Source organism: Mizuhopecten yessoensis, unplaced genomic scaffold, assembly GCF_002113885.1.
Source record: "Mizuhopecten yessoensis strain PY_sf001 unplaced genomic scaffold, ASM211388v2 scaffold10847, whole genome shotgun sequence".
Taxonomy (NCBI): Eukaryota; Metazoa; Mollusca; class Bivalvia; order Pectinida; family Pectinidae; genus Mizuhopecten; species Mizuhopecten yessoensis.
Genome location: NW_018408751.1, coordinates 1,225,497 through 1,249,182, shown reverse-complemented (window position 1 = coordinate 1,249,182; position 23,686 = coordinate 1,225,497). Strand labels below are relative to the sequence as shown.

The 23,686-nt window shown below is 37.7% G+C and overlaps 1 protein-coding gene across 1 annotated transcript in view; it reads right to left on the bottom strand.

Annotated features, from left to right (window-relative positions):
* Positions 1–23,686, bottom strand: part of LOC110462942 — a 57,107-nt gene that overhangs the window by 21,400 nt on the left and 12,021 nt on the right. The window contains exons 5-22 of the mRNA XM_021517195.1: positions 22,613–22,904; positions 20,271–20,416; positions 19,651–19,846; positions 18,739–18,873; positions 18,001–18,089; positions 16,961–17,098; positions 16,487–16,582; positions 13,661–13,744; positions 13,056–13,201; positions 11,998–12,094; positions 11,608–11,769; positions 10,164–10,283; positions 9,583–9,708; positions 8,908–9,065; positions 8,110–8,316; positions 6,805–6,942; positions 3,750–3,923; positions 2,839–3,007 (exon numbers count right to left, since the gene is read on the bottom strand). Of these exons, the coding sequence (XP_021372870.1) occupies positions 2,839–3,007; positions 3,750–3,923; positions 6,805–6,942; positions 8,110–8,316; positions 8,908–9,065; positions 9,583–9,708; positions 10,164–10,283; positions 11,608–11,769; positions 11,998–12,094; positions 13,056–13,201; positions 13,661–13,744; positions 16,487–16,582; positions 16,961–17,098; positions 18,001–18,089; positions 18,739–18,873; positions 19,651–19,846; positions 20,271–20,416; positions 22,613–22,904 (2,673 nt within the window). The remainder of the gene's footprint in view (positions 1–2,838; positions 3,008–3,749; positions 3,924–6,804; positions 6,943–8,109; positions 8,317–8,907; positions 9,066–9,582; positions 9,709–10,163; positions 10,284–11,607; positions 11,770–11,997; positions 12,095–13,055; positions 13,202–13,660; positions 13,745–16,486; positions 16,583–16,960; positions 17,099–18,000; positions 18,090–18,738; positions 18,874–19,650; positions 19,847–20,270; positions 20,417–22,612; positions 22,905–23,686) is intronic.

Here is a 23,686-nt window from a genome sequence, read left to right as displayed (position 1 = left end):
AGAAACTAGGTCCCTAGGGGTTCGGTCAGACCCCAGGGTCTATTCTGATATCATGATTGCATTCGTCTCTTTATGCCCAGCATTTGTATATATAGTTTTGGGGTGGGGATCTCAACCGTTTTAAAGTTATGGCCCAGGGACTATGTCTCCAAGGGTGGGGCCAGACCCTAGGGACATCCTGGAAGCAAATGTGCATTCTTCTCTTTATACTCAGCAATTGTATATATGGTTATATGGTGGGGATCTCAACCATTTCCAAGTAATACATTTTATTGGCCCCACCCCTTAGCCCGGGGGGTCAGTCCCACCATTTGTACAATTTTGAATCCCTGCCTCCCATGAATACTTCCAACCAAATATAATCAATATCCATGGCATAGTTCTGCAGAAGAAGTCGTTTATAGCAATATAACCAAATTGCCCCCTCCCCTCAGCCCCCTGGGGGGTCAGCACAACCGTTTGTACAATTTTGAATCTCCACCACCTAGAGATGCTTCCAGTCAAATAAGGTTGATATTCACTTCTTAGTTCCAGAGAAGAAGTCGCTTAAAGCAGAATGGCCAAATAACCTTTTTGGCCCCGCCCCTCAGCCCCTTGGGGGGTCAGCCACACCATTTGTACAATTTTAAATCCCTGCCTCCCAGGAATGCTTTTGATCAAATATGATTGATATCCAGTGCACAGTTTTACAGAAGTCATTTGTAGCAATATAGCCAAATTGCCCCCTTTTGGCCCCGCCCCTCATCCCCACCATTTGTACAATTTTTAATCACCACCACCTAGGGATGCTTCCAGTCAAATATGGTTGATATCCACTTCTTAGTTCCAGAGAAGAAGTCGCTTAAAGCAGAATGGACAAATAACCTTTTTGGCCCCGCCCCTCAGCCCCCTGGGGGGTCAGCCCGACCATTTGAACAATTTTGAATCCCCACCACCAAGGTATGCTTCCAGTCAAATTTAGTTTAATTCCAACCAGTGGTTAAGAAGAAGAAGTCGTTTAAAGAAATTGTTGACGTACGTACGTACGACGGACGCCACGGTATGGCATAAGCTCACCTTGGTCCTTCGGACCAGGTGAGATAAAAATGACAACATGCAATTTGAGACAAAAATGGCGTCAGTTATGGGATTTATGTCTGATATAAATAGAAATTTAATCTACTTCTTACACCAAATGACATTTAGCTAAAGTCAAGCCTTGTTAATGCAGCCTCAGCCAACATTAATTCTGTTGTCCATGAAACTATCAAGACACTATTATCCTGTTGTCCCACTACCTAGCCACCACTAAACCTGTTGTCCCACTACCTAGCCACCACTAAATCTGTTGGTTGTCCTACTACCAAGCCACCACTAAACCTGCTGGTTGTCCTACTACCAAGCCACCACTAAACCTGCTGGTTGTCCTACTACCACGCCACCACTAAATCTGTTGGTTGTCCCACTACCAAGCCACCACTAAACCTGTTGGTTATCCTACTACCAAGCCACCACTACACCTGTTGGTTGTCCCACTACCTAACCTGATGTCCTACTACCTAGCCACCACTCAACCTGTTGGTTGTCCCACTACCTAACCTGATGTCCCACTCCCTAGCCACCACTAAACCTATTGGTTGGTCTATTACCTAAGCTGATGTCCCACTACCTAGCCACCACTAAACCTATTGGTTGGTCTATTACCTAAGCTGATGTCCCACTACCTAGCCACCACTAAACCTATTGGTTGTCCCACTACCTAACCTGATGTCCCCCTACCTAGCCACCACTAAACCTGTTGGTTATCCTACTACCAAGCCACCACTACACCTGTTGGTTGTCCCACTACCTAACCTGATGTCCCACTTCCTAGCCACCACTAAACCTGTTGGTTGTCCTACTACCTTGCCACCACTAAACCTGTTGGTTGTCCCACTACCTAACTTGATGTCCCACTACCTAGACACCACTAAACCTGTTGGTTGTCCCACTACCTAACTTGATGTCCCACTACCTAGACACCACTAAACCTGTTGGTTGTCCCACTACCTAACCTGCTGTCCCACTACCTAGCCACCACTAAATCTGTTGGTGGTCCTACTACCAAGCCACCACTAAACCTGCTGGTTGTCCTACTCCCAAGCCACCACTAAATCTGTTGGTTGTCCCACTACCAAGCCACCACTAAACCTGTTGGTTGTCCTACTACCTTGCCACCACTAAACCTGTTGGTTGTCCCACTACCTAACCTGATGTCCCACTTCCTAGCCACCACTAAACCTGTTGGTTATCCTACTACCAAGCCACCACTAAACCTATTGGTTGTCCCACTACCTAACCTGATGTCCCCCTACCTAGCCACCACTAAACCTGTTGGTTATCCTACTCCCAAGCCACCACTAAACCTGTTGGTTGTCCCACTCCCTAACCTGATGTCCCACTACCTAGCCACCACTAAACCTGTTCGTTGTCCCACTACCTAAGCTGTTGTCCCACTACCTAGCCACCACTAAACCTGTTGTCCCACTACCTAGCCACCACTAAATCTGTTGGTGGTCCTACTACCAAGCCACCACTAAACCTGCTGGTTGTCCTACTACCAAGCCACCACTAAACCTGTTGGTTGTCCTACTACCAAGCCACCACTAACCCTGTTGGTTGTCCTACTACCACGCCACCACTAAACCTGTTGGTTGTCCTACTACCTAACTTGATCTCCCACTACCTAGCCACCACTAAACCTGTTGGTTGTCCTACTACCTTGCCACCACTAAACCTATTGTCCCACTACCTAGCCACCTCTAATTTGGTTGTCTCGCTAGGCTCCATAGTGCATTGTAAGCAGCCTAGTTTACATACCTGGACAAAGCACTTCTGACTCCTCCAAGTGCACATATTATTTTTGTTGGATTGCATGAATTCATCTCCAGCAGTTGACAGAAAGCTGAGGGCTCTCGCATCCCCTATTATGACCTCATCCCACTTCACCAGCCAGTCCAAATTCTTTAGGGCAGCTATCAATCTTTGCCTAAACAAATAATAGAAGACAAAAATTCAAGCAGCGATCATGCCAAATGCCTTGGTTATATTAAATGAATTAGAATTTGAACAGTATTTTACAAGCCATATCTCAGCTGACTACTTGCCAAGAAAAATTAGACAGAAAATTTGTTGTTTTTAACAAAGTGGACTGAAGAGTCATGCACAAGTCATTCTCTTCATATTTTGTTCGGCATTTTACATGCATATTTACTATTCATAGACAGAAAGCACTTTTGATATGTTTTTTTTTTTGTTTTTGATTGTTTTTTTGTTTTGGGGGCTCTACGAGAGTGATATGAGGTATGACATGATAAAACACAACTGATATGAATGTTCCTGGAGAAATCAACATACAGCGAGTCTGTGAGACAAGTGCAAAGACTAGAAATTATTCATAAATTGTTTTGAAGTATAACGAAACCTAAAACTAAAAAAAGTTAAAGGGACGTTTGCACCATTTTCTACTATTACTAAACGCACAGCATTTGAGGGTTATATGTTCATGGATCACATGCTTAACAACGGCACACAATGCTAACAAAGACACTTGGGTTCTTCAGTCATTCAGGTATTCTATTGATTTTTGTCATTGGTTATGTTTTACTGGATGTAAGTACTGTAAAAGCTTAGATACAAATTTCCTTTGATGCTAGGCTGAGAGAAGATATGTCACTGTGACCCAGACAGTGCACACAACTATCTCCAAGTTAGTTAGCGAGACAACTTACTTCTTCAGGATATATTTGATAAGGAACACCAAAATGATGATGAATGCAATGGAGCCGAGCAGGGATCCAACAATGACTGCTGCCAGGAGGTGTCCACATGTCGTTCCAATGTAGCCAGTATCACATTTACAGGTTTCAGGTGCTGAGCAGGCTCCATTGCTGCCACAGTCTAACCTTTCAAATTCAAAGGTAACAAAATTAATTAGTTGTAAAGTATAGATTACAATTATCCTAACTAATGCTATTTATGCCAATGAATCTCCTTAAAGTATAATGAAAAACATTCACATTACATTTGTTTGCAAACACCTCTTCACCGTCCTATGCTATCATTTTGGTCAATTTTACAACGTTTTTGTTTGTTTGTTTTTTAATCATCTTTTCCCTGAAAATATCAAATTCATCTTTTTTGTAGGGTAAGTTACTTCTTTCTATTCAATTATAATATTATCAATTAACCTAATCTCAAAAAAATTTCATTCTCCTCAGTGACCAAATTAGAATTGGGGGACAATCCAGCAGGTTAGTAGACAGCATCTGACTTAGAGTAAGGGAACAATAATGCTGGTGTTCACACTCAATTCAGAAAATATATATATCTATCAAATATGGCAACTCCAGGTTACAAGGTATCACTGGAATGTATTCCCCAGACAAAAGTCAAAATATAGGTCACAATCACAGGGTATGTAACCTGGAGCTCCATAACCTAGCTACATACCAAACAAGAGGTAAAATGGTATAGGAAATATGCCTTGGACCAACTGATTGGGGTCAGAGGTCTATATGTATGTCATAGTGACACAAAAATGAGATAATTACAGGTGAATTATAAGGAATTTGTCTAGGGGAATCTTTCAGGCTGGAAGGAAGGAATGTGGAAGGGCAAATGTAAACGTGTAATGCCCTGCAGTATTACCAGAGGGAGTAAAACACTGTCCGCTATCACAACTTTAAACATGAGGTTGTAAAGCTATACATGTAGTTATGTGTGGCTCTGTGTTGTTGATTTTTTCTACAGTAGGTGTAGATAGAGATACCACAGATATATATTCAGACAAGAATTCCACGGGAGTGGATATGCTGCCTGCTCAGCGCATAAACAGATATGCCAAAACGCGACAGAAAACCCCGTAATATATGTTGAACACTATTGCTTCCAGCATTACCATACAAAATTTGAAAGGAATTGATAAGAAATAAAAAAGTTCTTGCATTAACTACACAATACCCTTATTTGGCAATAAAAGATGCATAACTCCACCAAAAACGCATGTAAACTTCTGAAATGTGAACTTGTCTGAGCTATATTGGTATTCAATATGTGTAGCAAGTTTAAGTTTAATCAACCCAAGGGAACTCAAGTTATCACACGGAAACCTTGTTTCGGACAACACAACCGACGCCAATTAACAAAGTAGTACCTATATGTCGCTTCCCGTTGCAGGCGACACAAAAATTGGTTCTATCTATATTACCAGTATATAAGGGCTATTTACAAGAAATGCACATGTGCAATAGAACAATTTTGGGATCTGACAGCTGAGGCTTATGTATATAAGCCAGGTTTAAATGGAAAAATTATATTACAGTTGTGGGATCGCACAACGTTACACGATGTGCTGTGTGCGCACGATGTGTGCACGGTGTGTGAACGGTGTGTGCACGATGGGCGAACGATAAAAAACTGGACGATCATGGCTTGCGCACATCTGGGCGCACGATGGACGGACGTTGTGCGATAACAATCGTGGTTGGCGTAAATTGAGGAATGCCTTAACAATTTATACGGTTTCTTGTTTAAACATATAAACTTGGTGTTTACGTATGTTTCTATATTCTAGCAACATTTGTAAACTTGTCTATACATTCTTCTACTTAGAAATTATGTTTTCTGTGTTTTTAAACAAACTTAATCGACACATGTAAAATTACAACACAATCCCGTATCAGAGACGTATAATACGTATTATACATCTCTGCCCGTATACAGGTAAACATAACCACTTTATACATGTACCTTGACCATAGTTTTCTCCCCGCCTGGGGCACTTACGTAACTCGTCGGGTAAGGCCGGGGGTGTGAAAATCCAGGTGAAGGGGAGCTATAGGCAAACGAATGCAAATAACAAATACTATTCATTACGGTCAAACGGTATCGCATATCAGCTCTGTGTGTCAGGCACTGGTCAGGTAAAACTCCAGACACTCATAAAATTGTGATTTACCTGTTCTGTTACCTTGGAGCCAAACCCATTCTTGACAGCCTAACGGTCGCTGTAATTCTGTGTAACACGCATTGTGAAATTGTATGATCTTGATTACTGTGATGAGAAATTACAGATATATACACAGTGTTCATTATCGCATACAAGCCTTCCGTATTTTTGTCATTCCGTAATTTTGATCTACAAATGATACCAAATCGCACAGTTGTGCGGAGAGAAGCGCACAACGGGGCGAAAGATTGCTAAATCGCACAGTTGTGCGCACCATGTGTGGACGATGTGCGGACGGTGTGTGAGCGATGTATGCACGGTGTGCGCACGCTATTTTTGGTGCGTTGTGCGGTCCCACAACTGTACCTACAATCCAAATAGCCAACACTGGTCAAGATATATTATACTACCTTCACATACCTATACTACAACTATTACTGTATCACGAGGTTCAATGAAATATACATAGCAATAAGTAGGCACTGATGAGTGATCTGTCCAGATGGACTTTCAACTTTATACATAGCCAGGGCCAGTTTATTTATAATCGGGAATACATTAGCATTTACAATTGTCTCTGCTGAATTTGCCCTAAATGCCAATAGTATAATAGTATGTTAGAAGATGATTCGGTATTACTATTATTCTAATCGTTTGGTGTTATTTCATATGTTTTTATATATGTGGTATAGGATTATTAAATGTTTTTCATTATAACCTATATCTATGTTATTTGTTCAATTTAAATATATTTTGATGCTTTAATTGCCCAAAGGACCAGTGGTTTCCAAAATGAGCAGGATTTTGAGTAAGAAAGTTGTCTTGCACATACTTACGTGTTACAAATTGGAATCTCACAACGATTTCCTTCCCATCCTGTCTCACAGATACAAACTTCTGGAATATTACAATGGCCAAACACACAGCTGCAAACCATTTTATCACAGGTGGTTCCATAATAGCCAGGATGACACCTAAAGTAACATCAAAGATATGACAGGTGTTTCTAAATATTTTCTAATTTTCATACATTCTATATATTCTACAATTAGAACCATGCAGATGTTGAATCCTCATAAGCATGACCATGAAACACTTATATAGCGGACGTTGAAATGTTAACTTGTGGTTTACTTACATCTGTAGGTCTGTGAACTTGTGAGATTCCATCACAACAAAACAAACAAAACATCACTGTTTTACATGCCATTATAAATTTTGTGCTTGTGTGTTCTTTTTGATTGACTTTATGTCCTTTGTTATAGAACATGATCACACTGAACCTAACCAGGCATTTCTCAGTACAGTCGTGTCATCAGACATAAGCATATTTTAACTCTACATTTTGCATGATGTGGTGACTTCATCTCCATAACTATATATCGATCGATATTTCCACCTTTTCTTTCCCCAATGTTCATGCATAAATAACAATGCAAAAAGTGTATTTTATGATGTCACCAAACTTGTTGTGCACATATCCATTGACAACTTCTCAATTTATTGTTGTTCTGATGATGCTTGGCTTCGAGCCAAAAATATCAACAAGGTTCCAATAAATTCTGATCAAATTTAAACAGATCACTTGTCCTGTCTTTACTTCCTGGATTATTCTTGCAAAGAAAGGTACATACAACATTTTTATGATTGTTCAATATCAACATTTATTTCAGTGCTAAACTATTAACTGTGGCCGTATTTATAAATATCTGTTTCCTAACCCTGATTTAGCAGAGGCGGGTAGTGAATTTTGTGGGTGGGTGTGAGGAATGCCTTCAAATTTGTTGATCACTGATATTTGCTAGACAATTATTCTATTGAGGTATTAAAACAATTACATACAATTGTTTTAACATACTACTGACTTTAAAACTACATGCAGAGAAACCACATTTACTGTCAGATGACATAATTCATATAACTAAGTAGATGTCTGTAAGCGTANCCCCCCCCCCTTTTGGCCTTGGCCCTGTGGTTGACCAATAAATAGCAAGTGACCATTAAATGGTAGACCACCAAAATGGTTCTTCAAATTACATAGAAATAAAATTGTGAGTCAGACTACTTTTTTCGTTGGTCGACAGGCAGAGGAGAAACAAACATTTGATTATGGCCTGATAAACGCCCAGCTATGTACCTACGTGCAGACTTCCTGGTCCGTGCAGTCACCAAACTGGTATTGTGAGATATCGTACTCGTTGATATCGTCACCACCACAGCCCTGAGTGCAGTAGAATGGGGCCACAGCATATTCAGTCTCCACTACTACTTGAGGTTCTCCGGTGCCTGGAGGAATGATGATCAGCTGCTGTGTGCTGGAGCTCACCATCCCAGTGGATGTAGTCACACTACGATAAAATACAACAAATCATATTACATCAGTCACACTGACAATAAACAAGTAGTGAAGGGTGATGCTTACCAAGTTAGAAAGAAAGCCATTTATTACATTTTTGCCAGTGAATTATCGGATTCTATCAACTTGATATCTTTCACACTGTGGCAAATATCAAACATGATATTTTCAATGTGAAAATATCACTTTAAGGTATAAACCAATCATAACGGTATCTTCTATTCGCTGCATTCAAAGGCAACGACGATTTTTTGTTCAGCTTCAAATGAAGTGACTGTAGAATAAGTGGTTATATCACAAGTCTGGCAGAATTCTCACTTTTGCTTTGCACCCATGAAAAATATTGATATTCTCCCACCCATGAATTCTGATATTTTAAAGGGAAATAACTAAATATCATCTCTTTCCCAGCCATTAACAAGTCAAAAAACGTTTCTGCTCATGCCAGATGAAAAGCAATCACAACAGCTTCACCTCGCCTCAACCTCAAAATGCTGAGTTCCATTTGCACCTTGTTCAAGCAGAGAAAACTAACTGTTGCAGCATAAACGACAAATTTGTATTTACTGAATGATTGACATACTTCCATTTGTTCTTGTAGTTGGTTGGTGGAATAGTGTAATTTGCAATCACTTGGTTCCAGGGTGGCAAATCCATGGGACGTTTGGCTTGCTGCTTATATTCTGTAATCATTGTTGCATTTTCCTGAGCCAGTTCCAATATCCTGGCAAAGGTTACTGTCTGTAATAAAATTTCAATTATTTGTTGAGTATTACACCATCTGACCCAGCCAAGCTCAGTAAATGTAGATATATGAAATTAGAATATTTGCCCGTCCTATGCCAATCTGACATACTTGAAATCTTTCTGTCAGAAGAACTATTGCATCAAAATGTATGAAAATGTAAGTGTTAGAAGACACAACATTTGTACTTTATTCCTTAGTAAAGTTGTACTTTACCAACTTAAGCTGAAGGAATGTATAAATTGTATATATCCTTCATGACCCTTAACATTTTTATTTGCAATTGCCTCCCATTGTACATATTTCAAACCAAGAGAAATTGAAACTGACTATTTTGCCAATAATGGATTCATCTTACAAGTTACATTCACATTAAAACCATTAATAACTGGAAGAGGTTTGATTGATCACAAAATAAGTGAAGATTCTGCTAAAAAATTGTACATGTATATGCACACTTTATATATGTGCACAAAATGTAAATTACGCGGCTGTGAACAATGGTTGGCGTACCGTTGCTGTGCTTGCTGTATTAGTAAACGGATGGGGGTTACTTGTCACCCACATTCCCAGAAAGCCAGGCCGGTTACCCGTATCAGCTTGGAAATGTATTCTCCCGGACAAACCTTCAAAATCAACCTACAAAACAGAACAAATCCTACAGATGTTTGATATTAATAAGTATGTAAATTAGTGTAAATAAAACCTATACAAGACCCGAATCATGAATCTTGTCCAACTTGCGAAACGGCCATTTCAAAATACGATTTTACATGAAAAAAATTTAAATGAAGTTTTAAATATGCATTCTTTCACATTTTTCTTTTACCAATGTCCAAGATAAATACATCATTTGTTGGCATTTTGAATTTTGATGTGACTTACCAAGAAAGTTTAAAAAGGCAAGACATGTATGACACAACTATTTCATGACCTTACGACCTATCACTTGTCCAGTGATCCATACATCCCTTCATTCAACAATATGAAACAGAATGTAAAATATTTATAGATTGTTTTTTAATTATTATCTCAAATGTTTTCATATTTTGCAAAGATTTCTCCAGAGGTGAAGGCCACAGATTTGCACCTACTTGTCTGATAGCGGCAGTCAAGGCTGGCCCAGTGATTGTCAGGCTGGCGTTGATCATATTGGTGAAAGCAATGGCGTAGGTTCTCACAGCATCATATCCTTTGCCCCATTCTGCCATAACCTGAAGATGATATAAAAATCAGCATCCTAACTTTCAAAGATCACAGCAAGAAGTGTTCACAGAAGAATTCTGTAGCCCATACAACTTGAAATAACTTTTTTTCCAGTAACCAGCAGACAATGTAGGAGAAAACTGCATGTACTAGAAAATTTAAACTTATCCTGTACCAGGAAACTTAAGGTTGTTCAAGTGCTTTGAAAAACATGTTCGTCCTTCTAATATTTCCTGATAATACTGGCTTAACACAATCACAAAACTGTCCCAATTTCCACACATCCTAAGTTCCTAACACTATAGACAATATGTAATATCTAACTAGTCTATCCAACTACGCCTGGTCTCCGAGTTATCAACCCAGTTATAATATTTTCTCCTGCAAACAGAATACATAATGTATTTAGTAAACTGGTTGCACTGTAATTCAAGTGTTTTGAACACTTTTGACCTTGTGACTTTGAGTATGAATTAAGATCATTTCTTCTTTCTGTTAACTTTGTAAAATATGATGCCAGCAAGCTCCAAGAAAAATTTGACATACAGCCTTTTGGATCATCAGAAAAAAAATCATTTGAGTATTTCAACAAATTTGACCCCTATGCAAGCTGCACATAGTAATTTATGCAAGGAAGCGTCTGGCCAAATATTATGACTGTAGGCCATTTGGTTCTTCAGATGAAGTTATTTGAGTATTTTAACATTCAAATATTGCACAATGTATTATAAAGCACGAGCTGGTGGCCCTGTTTACTTACAGGTTGTGTACACCTTCACAAACTTTTCAGATCATGTATGGTACAACACAATTAATACAGAAACAGCAGACTTCTGGTTTGTTACAAGATTTATTGAGATGCTCCAAATTTTACCTCTATTTTGCCCTCAATAGCCCCCTTAAAGAGACCACGATCTTCTCTTTTGCAAATCTGAATCAAGTATGAATCCTACCATATTTGGTTTTAATTGGTCTTGTAGATTTGAGAAGTCATTTAAAGAAAAAGTTCAGACATGACAAAACAGATTGCAAAAGCTCCCTTTGCCCTTTAGGCTAGGTGAGCTCAATTCTTGTTTTATCTTATTTTGTGAACATAATATTTGTTGTTGTTTTTAATGTACAACCTCTGAAGAAATTTCCGAAATAACATTTCCTTCAGATGTTATGTTTTGTTGAGGCTGTTCACTTGTTTTTCTTCAAATGTGCTTCTCAATTTGTTTGTATTTTCTTTGAGTGACGAATGTAATTGAGCATGATTTGTGAACATCAGTTGTATATTATTCCTTTTACAATCGCAAAAAAAAGAGTGGTATAGACTGCAGTATTACATACCTCATTGAGGGAGCGTCTTGGTGCAGTTCCACGGTAGTTCATTCGACGAAAGTTGGTGTGTTTGATCATGGCATGCTCCCACAAGGGTGTCATCATCCCACTGACATTGTAGGTGCCGCCCACACCGAAGTAACCAATCCAGGCCATCGTACAAGTGATTGGCTGGTTAGAATAATCAAACAATTCAATTACTTCATTCTGTCCCTAAATTTGTTACAGACGAAATTCAGGATCACCTTCTTTAACCTTTTTAATTTTGTACTGTACATTACTTACATATTTAACTTAATATATGAAATGTCAATGAAAATTGTATTGACTTGTTAGGTTTCATTCCGCCAACAATTTATCTCAGTATCAAAGGAGAATAGTCAAACAAACATAACTTACACCTAGACACATAGGATGCTGATTGGCCCAGGGGAAGTGCCAGCCGACGTCATTTAGAAGGCCCCATTCATATCCATGATAGCAGGAAATATTATGTCTTAAAACAATAAATAAAAATAACTTAGTAAAAATGGCAAGAAGAACATTTTCAGTATGAAAGCTGATGATCAATGTATTTAATATCAAAACTATTGTATAATTTCATGAAATAAAACAGGGATAAAACCATGCAGTCCTGCCTAACTTGTCCTTAATTTTCAAACTAATCCAGACTTTTCAATAAATCAATTAATAATTGTCATAATATTGTTAGGTTGAACTTTCACAGTCACATAGAAAAATTTATCATAGTTATGTAAATGAGTGTATGAATAAGCCTGGGGACTGTATTCATGAAACCGTTCTCATGCTCAAGCGTGGATTTGGTTTTGTGCTCAAACGAATTTTCTTGTAACTCACTTAAATCATGTCAAATGATCAAAAAGTAAAATGTAAACATTGAAAACAGTATTTGGCTTTAAGAGTCTTCAAGTTTTTTCCAAATCATTGACAAAATAACATTTTATTATTAATTTATAAGCAGATCAAGCAATAAGGCTTGAGCACAAAATCCATGCTTCAGCATGAGAACGGTTTCATGAATACGGGCCCACGTCAGAGTTCAGCAGCATGTGTGATAGGTGAGGCTTAGGACAGTGATGACACGTACAGGTGTCTGTGTCTGCCTATAGCCATTGAACGATACAGACTTTCCCACCCACCTGCCCCTTTTCGGAAATGCATGTTTCTGTGTCTTTCATTTTGTGATTGCAGAATCTTTAATTGATGAACACACTATGGAGGTTCTTAAAAGTTTAAAGCAAGATCCAGGTGAAGACAGAGAAGAATGCATAGTTTGATACTCCTTGTTTGAAATTTCGATTTATCATCGTATAAAGTGAAAAAATGTACGTCCTTGTTTAGCTAGGCGGACGAACTCCCAGTGATGACTTTGAGTTTATAAGATAAATGAATAACGCTTGTTTGAGAGGAGCGAACTAGAACATAAATGTATTTACCTGATGGCTTCACTGATAATGAACCACTGTAACGGGGCGTAGGCAAACAGGTGAATAATCTTTGTTCCTGCTTTCTTGATCTGCTCCATTTGAGTATCTATAACACCCGGCGCATATTGTTCTGGAGAAAGTTTCGGTATGATGACCTAGAAAAATAAGCCATGGAAATGCATAGTCACTCAAATTAATTGTACCGAACAAAAGAGCGACCAAAGGCCGTTATTGATAGGCCACCAACACTATATGTAGTACCAACCCGTTTCTCAAGCTTTGTTTTTGTAAAAAAGACAATAGATATGTGTCAAAACAGTATATAATAAAAACATGGCATTAAAGAAACTAAATAAGCAATGTGTAACTAAATATTTCCACTGAAATTGAACTGAAATAAATCACAGTTGTCGAACTGACGGAAAATAAAAACAAACTAGAACCAAGACAGATATTCCTGTGGTAGTATTTTAGCTACAATTGGGGGGATTTTTAACTAGAATAAAGGAAAATAAAGCTGAAATAGGGGAAACAAATGCTGAAATTGGAGATGGGAACTGACCCATATTCTGTCATAAAAAGGCCTGTATATTTCATGGTTCTATTATAGATACCTCTTGTGTGATGTCCAAGTTAAACAAGGCAGCTTTCTGATAGAGCACTTGATGTATCTGGTAGTCAATTTCTCGAACAATGATCTATAAATAGACAACAAATACATGTACTGACAATTACCTATTAATGGTTATTTCAAAAGGGGGAAGAGATATCAACACATTAACTAGAACACTGACGGGTCAGTAAGGACCCAGTCTTGTGGCAATATGTCCCCCCAATAATCATCAAGATGCAACCTGCCCATATAGCTGAGCTTGACGTGACATTTGGACTTCAAAAAGAATCGCAAGGAAGCAAAATATACATTTTATATGTACTATGATGTGAGTCTTGTTTCCTTCTACCTCCATATTTGCTGGGCTAACAGAAATGTAAATACCGGTACAACACTCATTTGTTAACTTTGATTTGTTTTATTTCACCTTATATACCTCCTACATCAAGAGCCAGGGTCAAAGTCAGAGATCCACTTTGTCTTTTGTCCTTTGTACCCAAATGACCTTGACCATTAACCCAGTGACCCTGATCTTTGGTCAGTTGACTTATTCTTTAATTCTGACCAACTTTGCTTCTTAATATGATAACAAAATGTTTATCGGTGAAAAATACAGAAATTGGCCTTGACCGTTTGGACCCCGTAACCTGGACCTAATGTCAGTTGACTATTTGTTAAGTTCTGAACAACATTGCTTCATAATGTCATAACAAAATGTTCATCAGGGAAAAGGTACAAAATTTAACCTTCACCTTTGACCCAGTGACCTTGACCTTTGGTCAATTGACTCCTTGTTTAATTCTGAGCAACATTGCTTCAAAGTGTCATAGCGAAATGTTCACCAGTGAAAAGATACAAAATTTAACCTTGACCTTTGAACCAATGACCCTGACCTTTCGTCAGTTGACTTCTTGTTTAATTCTGATCAACTTTGCTTCATCATGTCATAACAAAATGTTCATCAGTGAAAAGATGCAAAATTTGACCTTGACTTTTGAATCTAATGACCTTGACCTTTGACCTCAACTTTTTAACTCAGTGTGTCTCTTTGTTAAATTCCGAACAACTTTCCTTCATAATGTCATAGCGAAATTTTCACCAGTGAAAAGCTACAAAATTTGACCTTGACCCCTGACATTGACCGTTGGTTAGTTGACTCCTTGTTCAATTCTGATCAACTTTGCTTCATAAGTCATAACAAAATGTTTATCAGTGAAAATATGTAAAATTTGACCTTGACCTATGAACCTGATGACCTTGACTTTTTATCTCAATGTGTATTTTTGTGAACTGAACATCTTGACCAAGTTTCATTTACATCGGTCAATAAATACTAAAGTTATCAGCCAAGAACAAAATTTGTGGACGGACAGACAGACAGACAGACAGAGTGATTACTATAGGGCACGGCACCCGTATCTCCGATACGGGACCGTAATTATACAAGATGCTAAATCATACAATTAATATCCCTACTGTCTTAGCTATTCATTGTATACATGAAAATCAGCTAAGGTTATTCTGATTTCCACTCCAGGGAGAAAATAATGCTTATTTAACTCATTTACCCCTGAAATTTTTATAATGAACTATTCCAACCTTTGAATTGGAAAAGTTCAAATGTGTCTTCAGTGGTGAATGAGTTAAATGACTGTCCTCTTATTCCTTTTCCATTTCACATACAATGAGTCATCTTAGTTATTGTTTATGCAGGAAAATGCATAATTTTCAAGAAAATTTTACTGCTTCTTAAATCTATAATGTAACCTGAACTTTCCCCTCTGCCATCAGTTAAGGATAACAGGCCTCTAAGTGACTTTTTGGTTGAACTAGCTATATGGCTTGTGACCTCTAATTTTTACTCGCCATCATTTTCCCGCATAATTACTTACCTATTTGGATGCATTTGTGTACCGTTTCGGAGCAAATTGTGTGTCAAACAATGTATGTGTACAAGTGTATATATTAATAATAAAAACAAAACAAAACAAGTCTTGATTGTCACTGTTTTACTTTATTCAAAATCAGGGTCGACCTCCCATTCTAGTTGGTTTGGCCAGCCTCTGTATTTGATTTTTCTCTTGGTCTGAACAGTGCTCCCGGTTTCCTTACTTCTTACAACAGAGTCACGTATATCCTTGTGTGTCTTAGACTTACCGTGCCAGACAAGCGTTTCCCTTTTAAATGTTCGGTTCCCCCCTGAAACGAAGTCAGTTTTACAAGCCATCGTCGGACTTGACTCACAAGTTTTGCAAAACATTGCATTGTTGTTAAACCGAAGCCACGATAATTCGCTTAGCCATGCCGTGACAAAACGGCGCTTCAATTTCGGTGTTTTTGAAGATGTGTCTGACTCTGTACTACAAGTAGTAGTAGAACTTGACGGTTCTTGTCCGCTTTCTTCTTCTTCTTCACTTTGCTTTCCTCTTTTAAAACCGAAAGCCGTCAGCGATGACTGAGCTGGCCTTTTGGCTGCCATTTTTGTTTTGTAATGAAACGGATTAAGTCACTAAAACGCTTCGCTGTGCAGCTTTAACCGCTGCTGATTTACAAGCGCTCGTAACACACCGACAATGTGAAGTATACTAAAAAAACAGGGCGATTCCGGACAAAAAAATCCGGATTTTTTTAACTCGCCAGCTGGCGATATGTAGGTATTTTTTACTCGCATTTCGTAATTTTTACTTGCATATGCGAGCGTTTTACTCGCAACTTAGAGGCCTGGATAATGCGATTTCCTAAACATTGGTTCATCATTAATCTAGTAGACACTTGTCAGCTTCAAATATCATATCAAAATAAAACAAATTTTATAAAAAAACTTTACCATTTTTTTCCATCCTCGATCTCTGCAAGCTATCATTAGGCACTGAGCAACAGCTGCCAAATCCCACGACAGTCGGCTGTAGTATGGATAAACACCCTGGAACAAAATCATACAAAATAGTGATGCTCACTAAGGTACCTCCTCAACCATCTTTTCATGACATAACTGACCTATGTGCAGTCAGGAGAGTGTTTCAAAACACCGTCACTGTCCAACCTGAGGATCCACATGTCTATAAAGATTCCTGAGAATATCTGGGAGATAAGTTACAGTTTGGACAAGCATGACAAGAATACGATTTTTGGCCCCTTCACTTGACCTTAGCTTTTAGGGAGTGTGGCATAACAGTGGTAAGTCGTGATAAACATATCCTGTTAAATTTCATAGGGGAAAATTTGACCATTACAAGTTCTTGTATTAATTCAAATTTCCCAATTTTTGTGAATTATTGGAAGTCATAAGGCGGTTACAAACCTTGTCTGTAAATTCTGCTTCATCTTCTCTTGTTGCTAGGGATGGCATTTGATTTGCTGACAAATAGCTAGCCATTTTCTTGGTAGCAGTGTTGGATCCGAACCCTATTATGCCTCGGACCTTCTCGCTTGGATTCAGCTGTTTCAAAACAATATTTTGTTTCACAAGATTGATCATGGAAGCAAATAGTCAAATAATGTGCACAAATGGAATTGTAGTGAAATATATAGCTTCTGTTGTTACTGTACATTTCCTCACCTTTCATCAAAATAAAATGAGATTTACTCCCATGTGTTTTAGAGTGAATGTTTTGTTGTAATCAAATACTATAAACCTAATAGGACTGCATTTCATAGGGATTCCAAGAATCATGTTTTTTAGTATGGCATTGATCCCTGTGTGTCTTTGAAGCATAAAGAAATCTCTAGGTTGATTGGAATCATTTATTTCGTAGACCAAGTTGTCTATGAAGTTATTTCCCATGATGTGTAAGATTTACAATAAATATATGAGTTAGAGAGAAAGTGTACTGTTACAGAGTATTAATTTATGCTACCATGCTGAATATTAATAAAATTGTCTTGGTCAAGGTCGGATCTTTCAACATTTCTGTCAGTCAATAAGAAATCTATATTCTAAAGACCTATTGTCTATGGTATGCAAATTCTTAATTCCAAAATTAAGTTCCGATTCCAACTTATTATGGCATTCAATGTCGCAAGGACATTTAACCACCAACATTTGAAAGTTATTCGGCTTTTATTTCACAAGATTATGAGCTTGTCCCAAAGGTTAAAAAAATTCTTATTAAATTTGTTTGATAAACTTTCTCTGAAATGGGACGACTTATATTTATATAGATCAAGTAGTTCACTATTGAAGGAACGCACTGTTATAGAGCCATAATTAGTCTGTGATTTCGACATAAACAAACTTCATACCAACTGAACACTCCAGCATATTGAAATCTACTCCATGTATTTAAACTGAGCTCTTATTTTTCTTATCCAGGAAACTTCTACTTCACATTGTTTCTTTACCTTGCCATGGTCAATCATCCCCTGAAATGCTGCGGGGGCCAAACTGCCATCTTTTCCAACATCGTAGCTGTTCATAGAGAGTGTTCTCCCTTCATTTGAAAAACGATTTAGTATCAGAATAATTATTTTCACCTCATATGAAGTAAACACAATGGTGTAAAAATCCACTAGCACAACACCCAGGGCTGCTAGATTTTTTTGTTGGGGCTAGTGAAAATTTGCAATATTTCTAATGAAATGAAATATCACTTGGATTTGATTTCTGTTTTTTTAGTTCAAACTTGTTTGAAGTTAATGATCTTCTTCGAACATTTTGCTATGGATTAAATGTTTAAATGGGGTACATCTCTTTTAATAGTAATTTTTCAATTGGACAAGAAAGAAATTGATATAAAAACATGAGGGGGCCTTTATTTGAGCATACTTTCTGTCAGCAATATAAACTATATAGTAATTCATTGAATGTTAAACACTTAAGATATTAGTATAATAAACTTTATTTGTTTAACAACAATTATGAAACATTTCAACTTATATTAATCATTCTTGTTGGCCCGGATGTTAGCGCGTGGGGGGTCTTAGTGTGGGAGGAAACTGGAGTACCCAGAGAAAACCCACTAGTCGGGCAGGTGACCCCAACCTTTTCAGGTCCGATTGGGGAATCGAACCCTGGCCGCCTTGGTGAAAGGCAACTGCGCTATCCACTGCACCAACCGACCAGATATTAGTGGCATTTACCTTGTAACAAGTCTGGAAAATAACCATCAGCAATGTCTTCTATTGCATAGGTGGCAAATGCATCAATAAACGGTCCTGTATCTGACGTAGCAGACGAGCCATACGTATCAATAAAGTTTGCGATGTAGATCTCGTCTGAAATATACATGTTACATCAAATTTAACACACAAAAACGTTTTGCTCCATTTCGGAAGCAGACTTACATTGAAGTCTATTAGCAGTTAGATGAACATATGCCCTATGCAAACATACAGCAAAAGAAACATGCTAAATATCATTTCTTAATTTTTATTGATTAAAAGGTTCTTGAATGGAAAGTTTCACCTCTTCAAAGAAAACAAAAATCAAAGTTGCAATATCATCAAAAGGTAGATAGTATAGAGACATGTACGGCACTGCATCAATGAAGAGTGACCAGCTGTAATGACTAATTCCCCATCAATGTAGAATGGCATGGGGTTTCTTAAAACAGGATATGTGGTTTAAGCTTCATTACTAAAACCCCTTTGCATACTTCAGGTAGGCAGGTAAAAATCTTCATTGACGCTCTACTAAATGCTAGGGAATGTTATTCTCTCCATTATACCAAGCCACAAAGTGACAATAAGATCTGGTATGGAATCTTACCATTTTGATTTCAAATCCAAAGTCTGGTATACATTTCCAGGAATTCCCCAATGATTAAATTCATCTATTAAAGTAAATTTGTTTCCTAAAAAATTGTCTGTAAATCCTTGAATTTCCTATAAACTGAATAACTACACTGAATAATAGTCCTGTTTGCAAGTACCATTATATAACATACAAAAGAACTCAAAAAATAATTTGAAAACATTTTGAATTGGTAGGAAAATAGTAAAGTTAAATAAGAAAACCTGAAACACATTTTTCAGGCCCGATGTGATACATACTTGTCACGTTGAAAGGATCAGAAGCTGTCCCAGTCAAAGGACCAGGGGTGACCAAGCTGTCAGCGTCGAAGGAGAGAACAAATCCTGTACCAACATCACAGAACGAGCCAGCAAACACAGCTTGTCCATGAGAAGCTGTAATATTCTGGGAGTCCGAGGATACACAACCTCCTCCAGATGAAGTGACACTGATAGTCTATTAAAGACAAAGCGTCATGTAAAACTGATCTGTCTAGGGCAAAAAATATCTTTGAGGCTTTGTTTTCTGTTGTTTGTTTTTGGATGATAATTTTCACAAATATCAAGAATCTCTAACTTTATCTTTGTATTATCAAGTTTGATCAAAATCTGTTAACAAATGAAATTGCTAGAGTAAGGTCACCAAATTGGTTGACAATGCATGTTTGAACAAGTATTTTTCTGTGACTTTGGCTGAAGGGGCAATTCAAGAAACCTACTGTAACACTTGAAGTGTTTTCTTTCCCTTACCTGCTCTGCCTTGTTTTCAGCAGTGTCTCCCTCCCTAGCCACCTGTTTTCATGTGACCGTAGCTTGTGTAAGGATGTTGAATGATGAAAACAAAACAAATTGTCTGGAGCACAGATGTATGTATTACTCACCAAATTGGCATCGCCACCAGACCAGACTCTGTCACCAGCTGAATCTTGAATTTCCAGGATGGCTCCATCATCTATTGGGAAGTTGGCAGCGACAGTAGTATGTACATCATTACCGTTCAGGAGATTTATAGATGCAGCAGTTTGTTCTGAAAAGAGACAACATTTTGATTAAATTATCATTTACCGGGTACCTTCTTTTCACAAAGATTTTGATTTCACATTCAAACATAACCACTAGTACATAAACTAGTGATTAAAAAACCCTTAGCTTTTCCTATACCTAACTTGTTCTCTATAGCTTAGTATAACCCTTGTTTTGGCTAGTTTGTTAGATAATATTTTGCGAAATAAGTAATATATTGTCTATTACTATGTTTTTTCAAAGGGTTGTTCAGGATGAAGTGGGTTTGCAGAATGGGGCATCAAGAGAATAGATTTTCTGAGACCCAGAAAATTAAATTGTGCGAGTCAAACAAAACATTTTGGTGTATAAAAAGTACCTGGGTCTAGGGAGGTGGGGTAACAGCTATCACATGTAATCTGAAATTGCTATCAGGCCATACAGAGGACCCTTATGATATCAATATTACCTCACTTCAAAATGTGGTAATCTTGTCTTACATGTCTGTTTATGTGTATTTATGAAGACAATAGGGGTATTTTATAGGAATATTTGGGAAGTTATTTTGAGAAAGTTAAACTTATGTCCATACTAAAAGTTAAATAGGGGGTTTGTTTTAACTGTAAGAGTATTGTTGAAAAGTTAAATTTGTTCATCCATTGGGACTAAAGTAATGCAATTTGCAGTTTCAATGATTTAATTTTCAGAGAAAATCATTCATTGATCTAGATATTTTTTCCCCATTTTGGGGAGTTTTTCTGTCAGGCTGGATCATATGCTGGTAGACAAGCGTGTATTTTTATCAAAAAAAATATTTTCATAAATTGTTATTGAATGGTGTAGCTACATTGGAACTTTCATTGTAAATAATATAACATTTTTCATTAGATTTGCTTGTTTTGAGATGGTTTGAAAGGGTATTGAGAGAGTACTATAGTAGGGATTGAATGAGTTAATGAAAGAGTTGGTCTGTAGGATACTGCTACAATCAGTATTTATACACTGCAAATCATTGAACCAAATTACCTTACTAAACTTCAGTTATAAATCATAGTCATTATTGAGTAGGGTCACTGTTCCTGGGATAGTGAATATGGCTTTTAGGCAATGTGTGTATTTCACTTAAAGCCAACTACTGGTCACAAGTCATCGATGTATGGTCAAAGGGCACGAGACAAGTGCAAGGGAATTTAGTCCTATGATTTACCAATCTACATTTAGTTAAGTTGAATCTTGTTAATTAGAAAAGGTCATTGTTGTAGTGGCAAGTACTGTATTATTCCTGGACCCAAGACCGGTGGAAAAAGAATTACTAAAGGAAGAAGAGAGGAAGACAATTTTACAATGCTGACAATTTTATATGATTGAAAGATAGATTAGGCCAAATAAAATTAATTACTTGGTTCTCAGGCCAATTTTTTTCAAAAGAGATGCGGCAGGGAGGTATTTTTTCCCCCCTTTTACATGGCAAAAACAAGACGAGGGCGATTTTTTTTTATTGTGTAGTTTGTAAAACGTTCATTGTGGGCATTACCTTGTCTTTTTATAGTTGTGTAGAGACCCGTCACAAAGCAAGCCTGCGAAAATCCCCCCACGATGCTCTAGACGAGAATCACGAACCCCCCATTACTTATTTGTACCAAAGTGAGCGCCATTTGTACACAAGACTAATAAGTCATGATAATTTTAACGCTTCCAATCCTTATCTTTCTTCAAACGTTTTCGGGACTTGGGTGACTAATGAGTAAAAACGACATGCGGACCAATTTTCCGGATTTTTTTAAAGACGGCGGCTGGTGAATTCACATTTTTTATTTATTACTTTCACGATAAAATCGGCAATGCGGTGCCCTAAAATGAAATGCGCGCGGGCCTGAGAACCAAGTAATCTTTTTTTTTTGGCCTTAGCAGAGTTCTTTATTGACTTAGTATCGATCAGATTGACAAACTTTGATATCAAAACTGAACGAAGGGACACAACTTTGTACACTCAATTATTTCACAAGTGGCATAAGACAATATTTATTCGTTTATACACTGCCATACCCAGAGGTACCTCAGGTGTCGGACAAGAGTGTAATTCTGAGACATGTCACACATGGACTGATAGATAGCAATCCTTTGGGCCCTCTGTTGCTACTACCTGTATCCCATGGGGACTGATAAAAAAGATTTCTATGTAAATGTTTAGTATTTACTGAAATGTATGTAGCAATAGTACCTGTCACAGCGATGCAGTTCGTGATGTAAACACCGCCATCGTTTGTGCTGTTGATGTAGTACCCGTTGAGTCCATTGGTCAGCTCATGTACATGCTTCTCCTCATTCATGGTAGTTGGCAACCTGAATAGTGGATACCGAGGCATGGTAAGTGTGATGTTTAGTTGCACACATGTATGGACATCCAACAGACGCACATCTGTGAACGAGGCAATTCCTCCAGAAGCTCTTTTAGTAATCAGTTTGTTATGGGTACTCTTACTTTGCACCATGTCAGTTCCCCCAAGCCTCACCTAAAAAAAGAAACAAGAATAATGTTACTATGACATCTCAATTTCCTTTTTCTTTTAAACCTATTAACCATAGGGAAGGGGTGGGAGGCACTTTTTCATAGACCTCATCATCCAAAAAATCTTAAAAAGTTATTTTATATAAGGAATTGTAGGCAGATCTGGTTTTAACCTACCCATAATACAGGTGCCTCGATCCCTATTACCCAATACGTTAAATCATGGAATAGCCCTTCACTACATTTCTGCTGATTGCTGACACAGGTTTCAATCATACATCACAGAAAAGTTCTGTATCAGAAAGTGGTAGAAACAGGCTATTGGCCAGCCACCCGTCCACCTGTCTTTTTGACAGGCAGTTTTCTGTAAGGGACCTATTTTGACAGGCAACTTTCCACTATATAACCTTACTATTGTATCAATTTTGATAGGCAGTTTTGTAAAATTAGTTAAAATATAAACGCTTTGGACAGGGACATTTGAAATCCTGGGTAGAAATATAACATTTTTCCACTGCAGAGCACATCCCAAACTTCCTGTGATCTAATATAGTTTGGAAAAAAAGTTTCCAAATATTTTTGTGTTATTTACAGGTTATGTGGCATCAATTTATCATCACTGTTGATAGGAACTGAGGTATAAAAAAATTCTGATATTGCAGTCTAAAGCGATCAAATTCTGTATTTACTATAGAAAATTTGGTGGTGTAGACGGAGCCATTTTTTAAGAACCAAATGTGCAAAACAAAAACTGAAGAAAAAATAAGAATGGTTGTACTACATAGA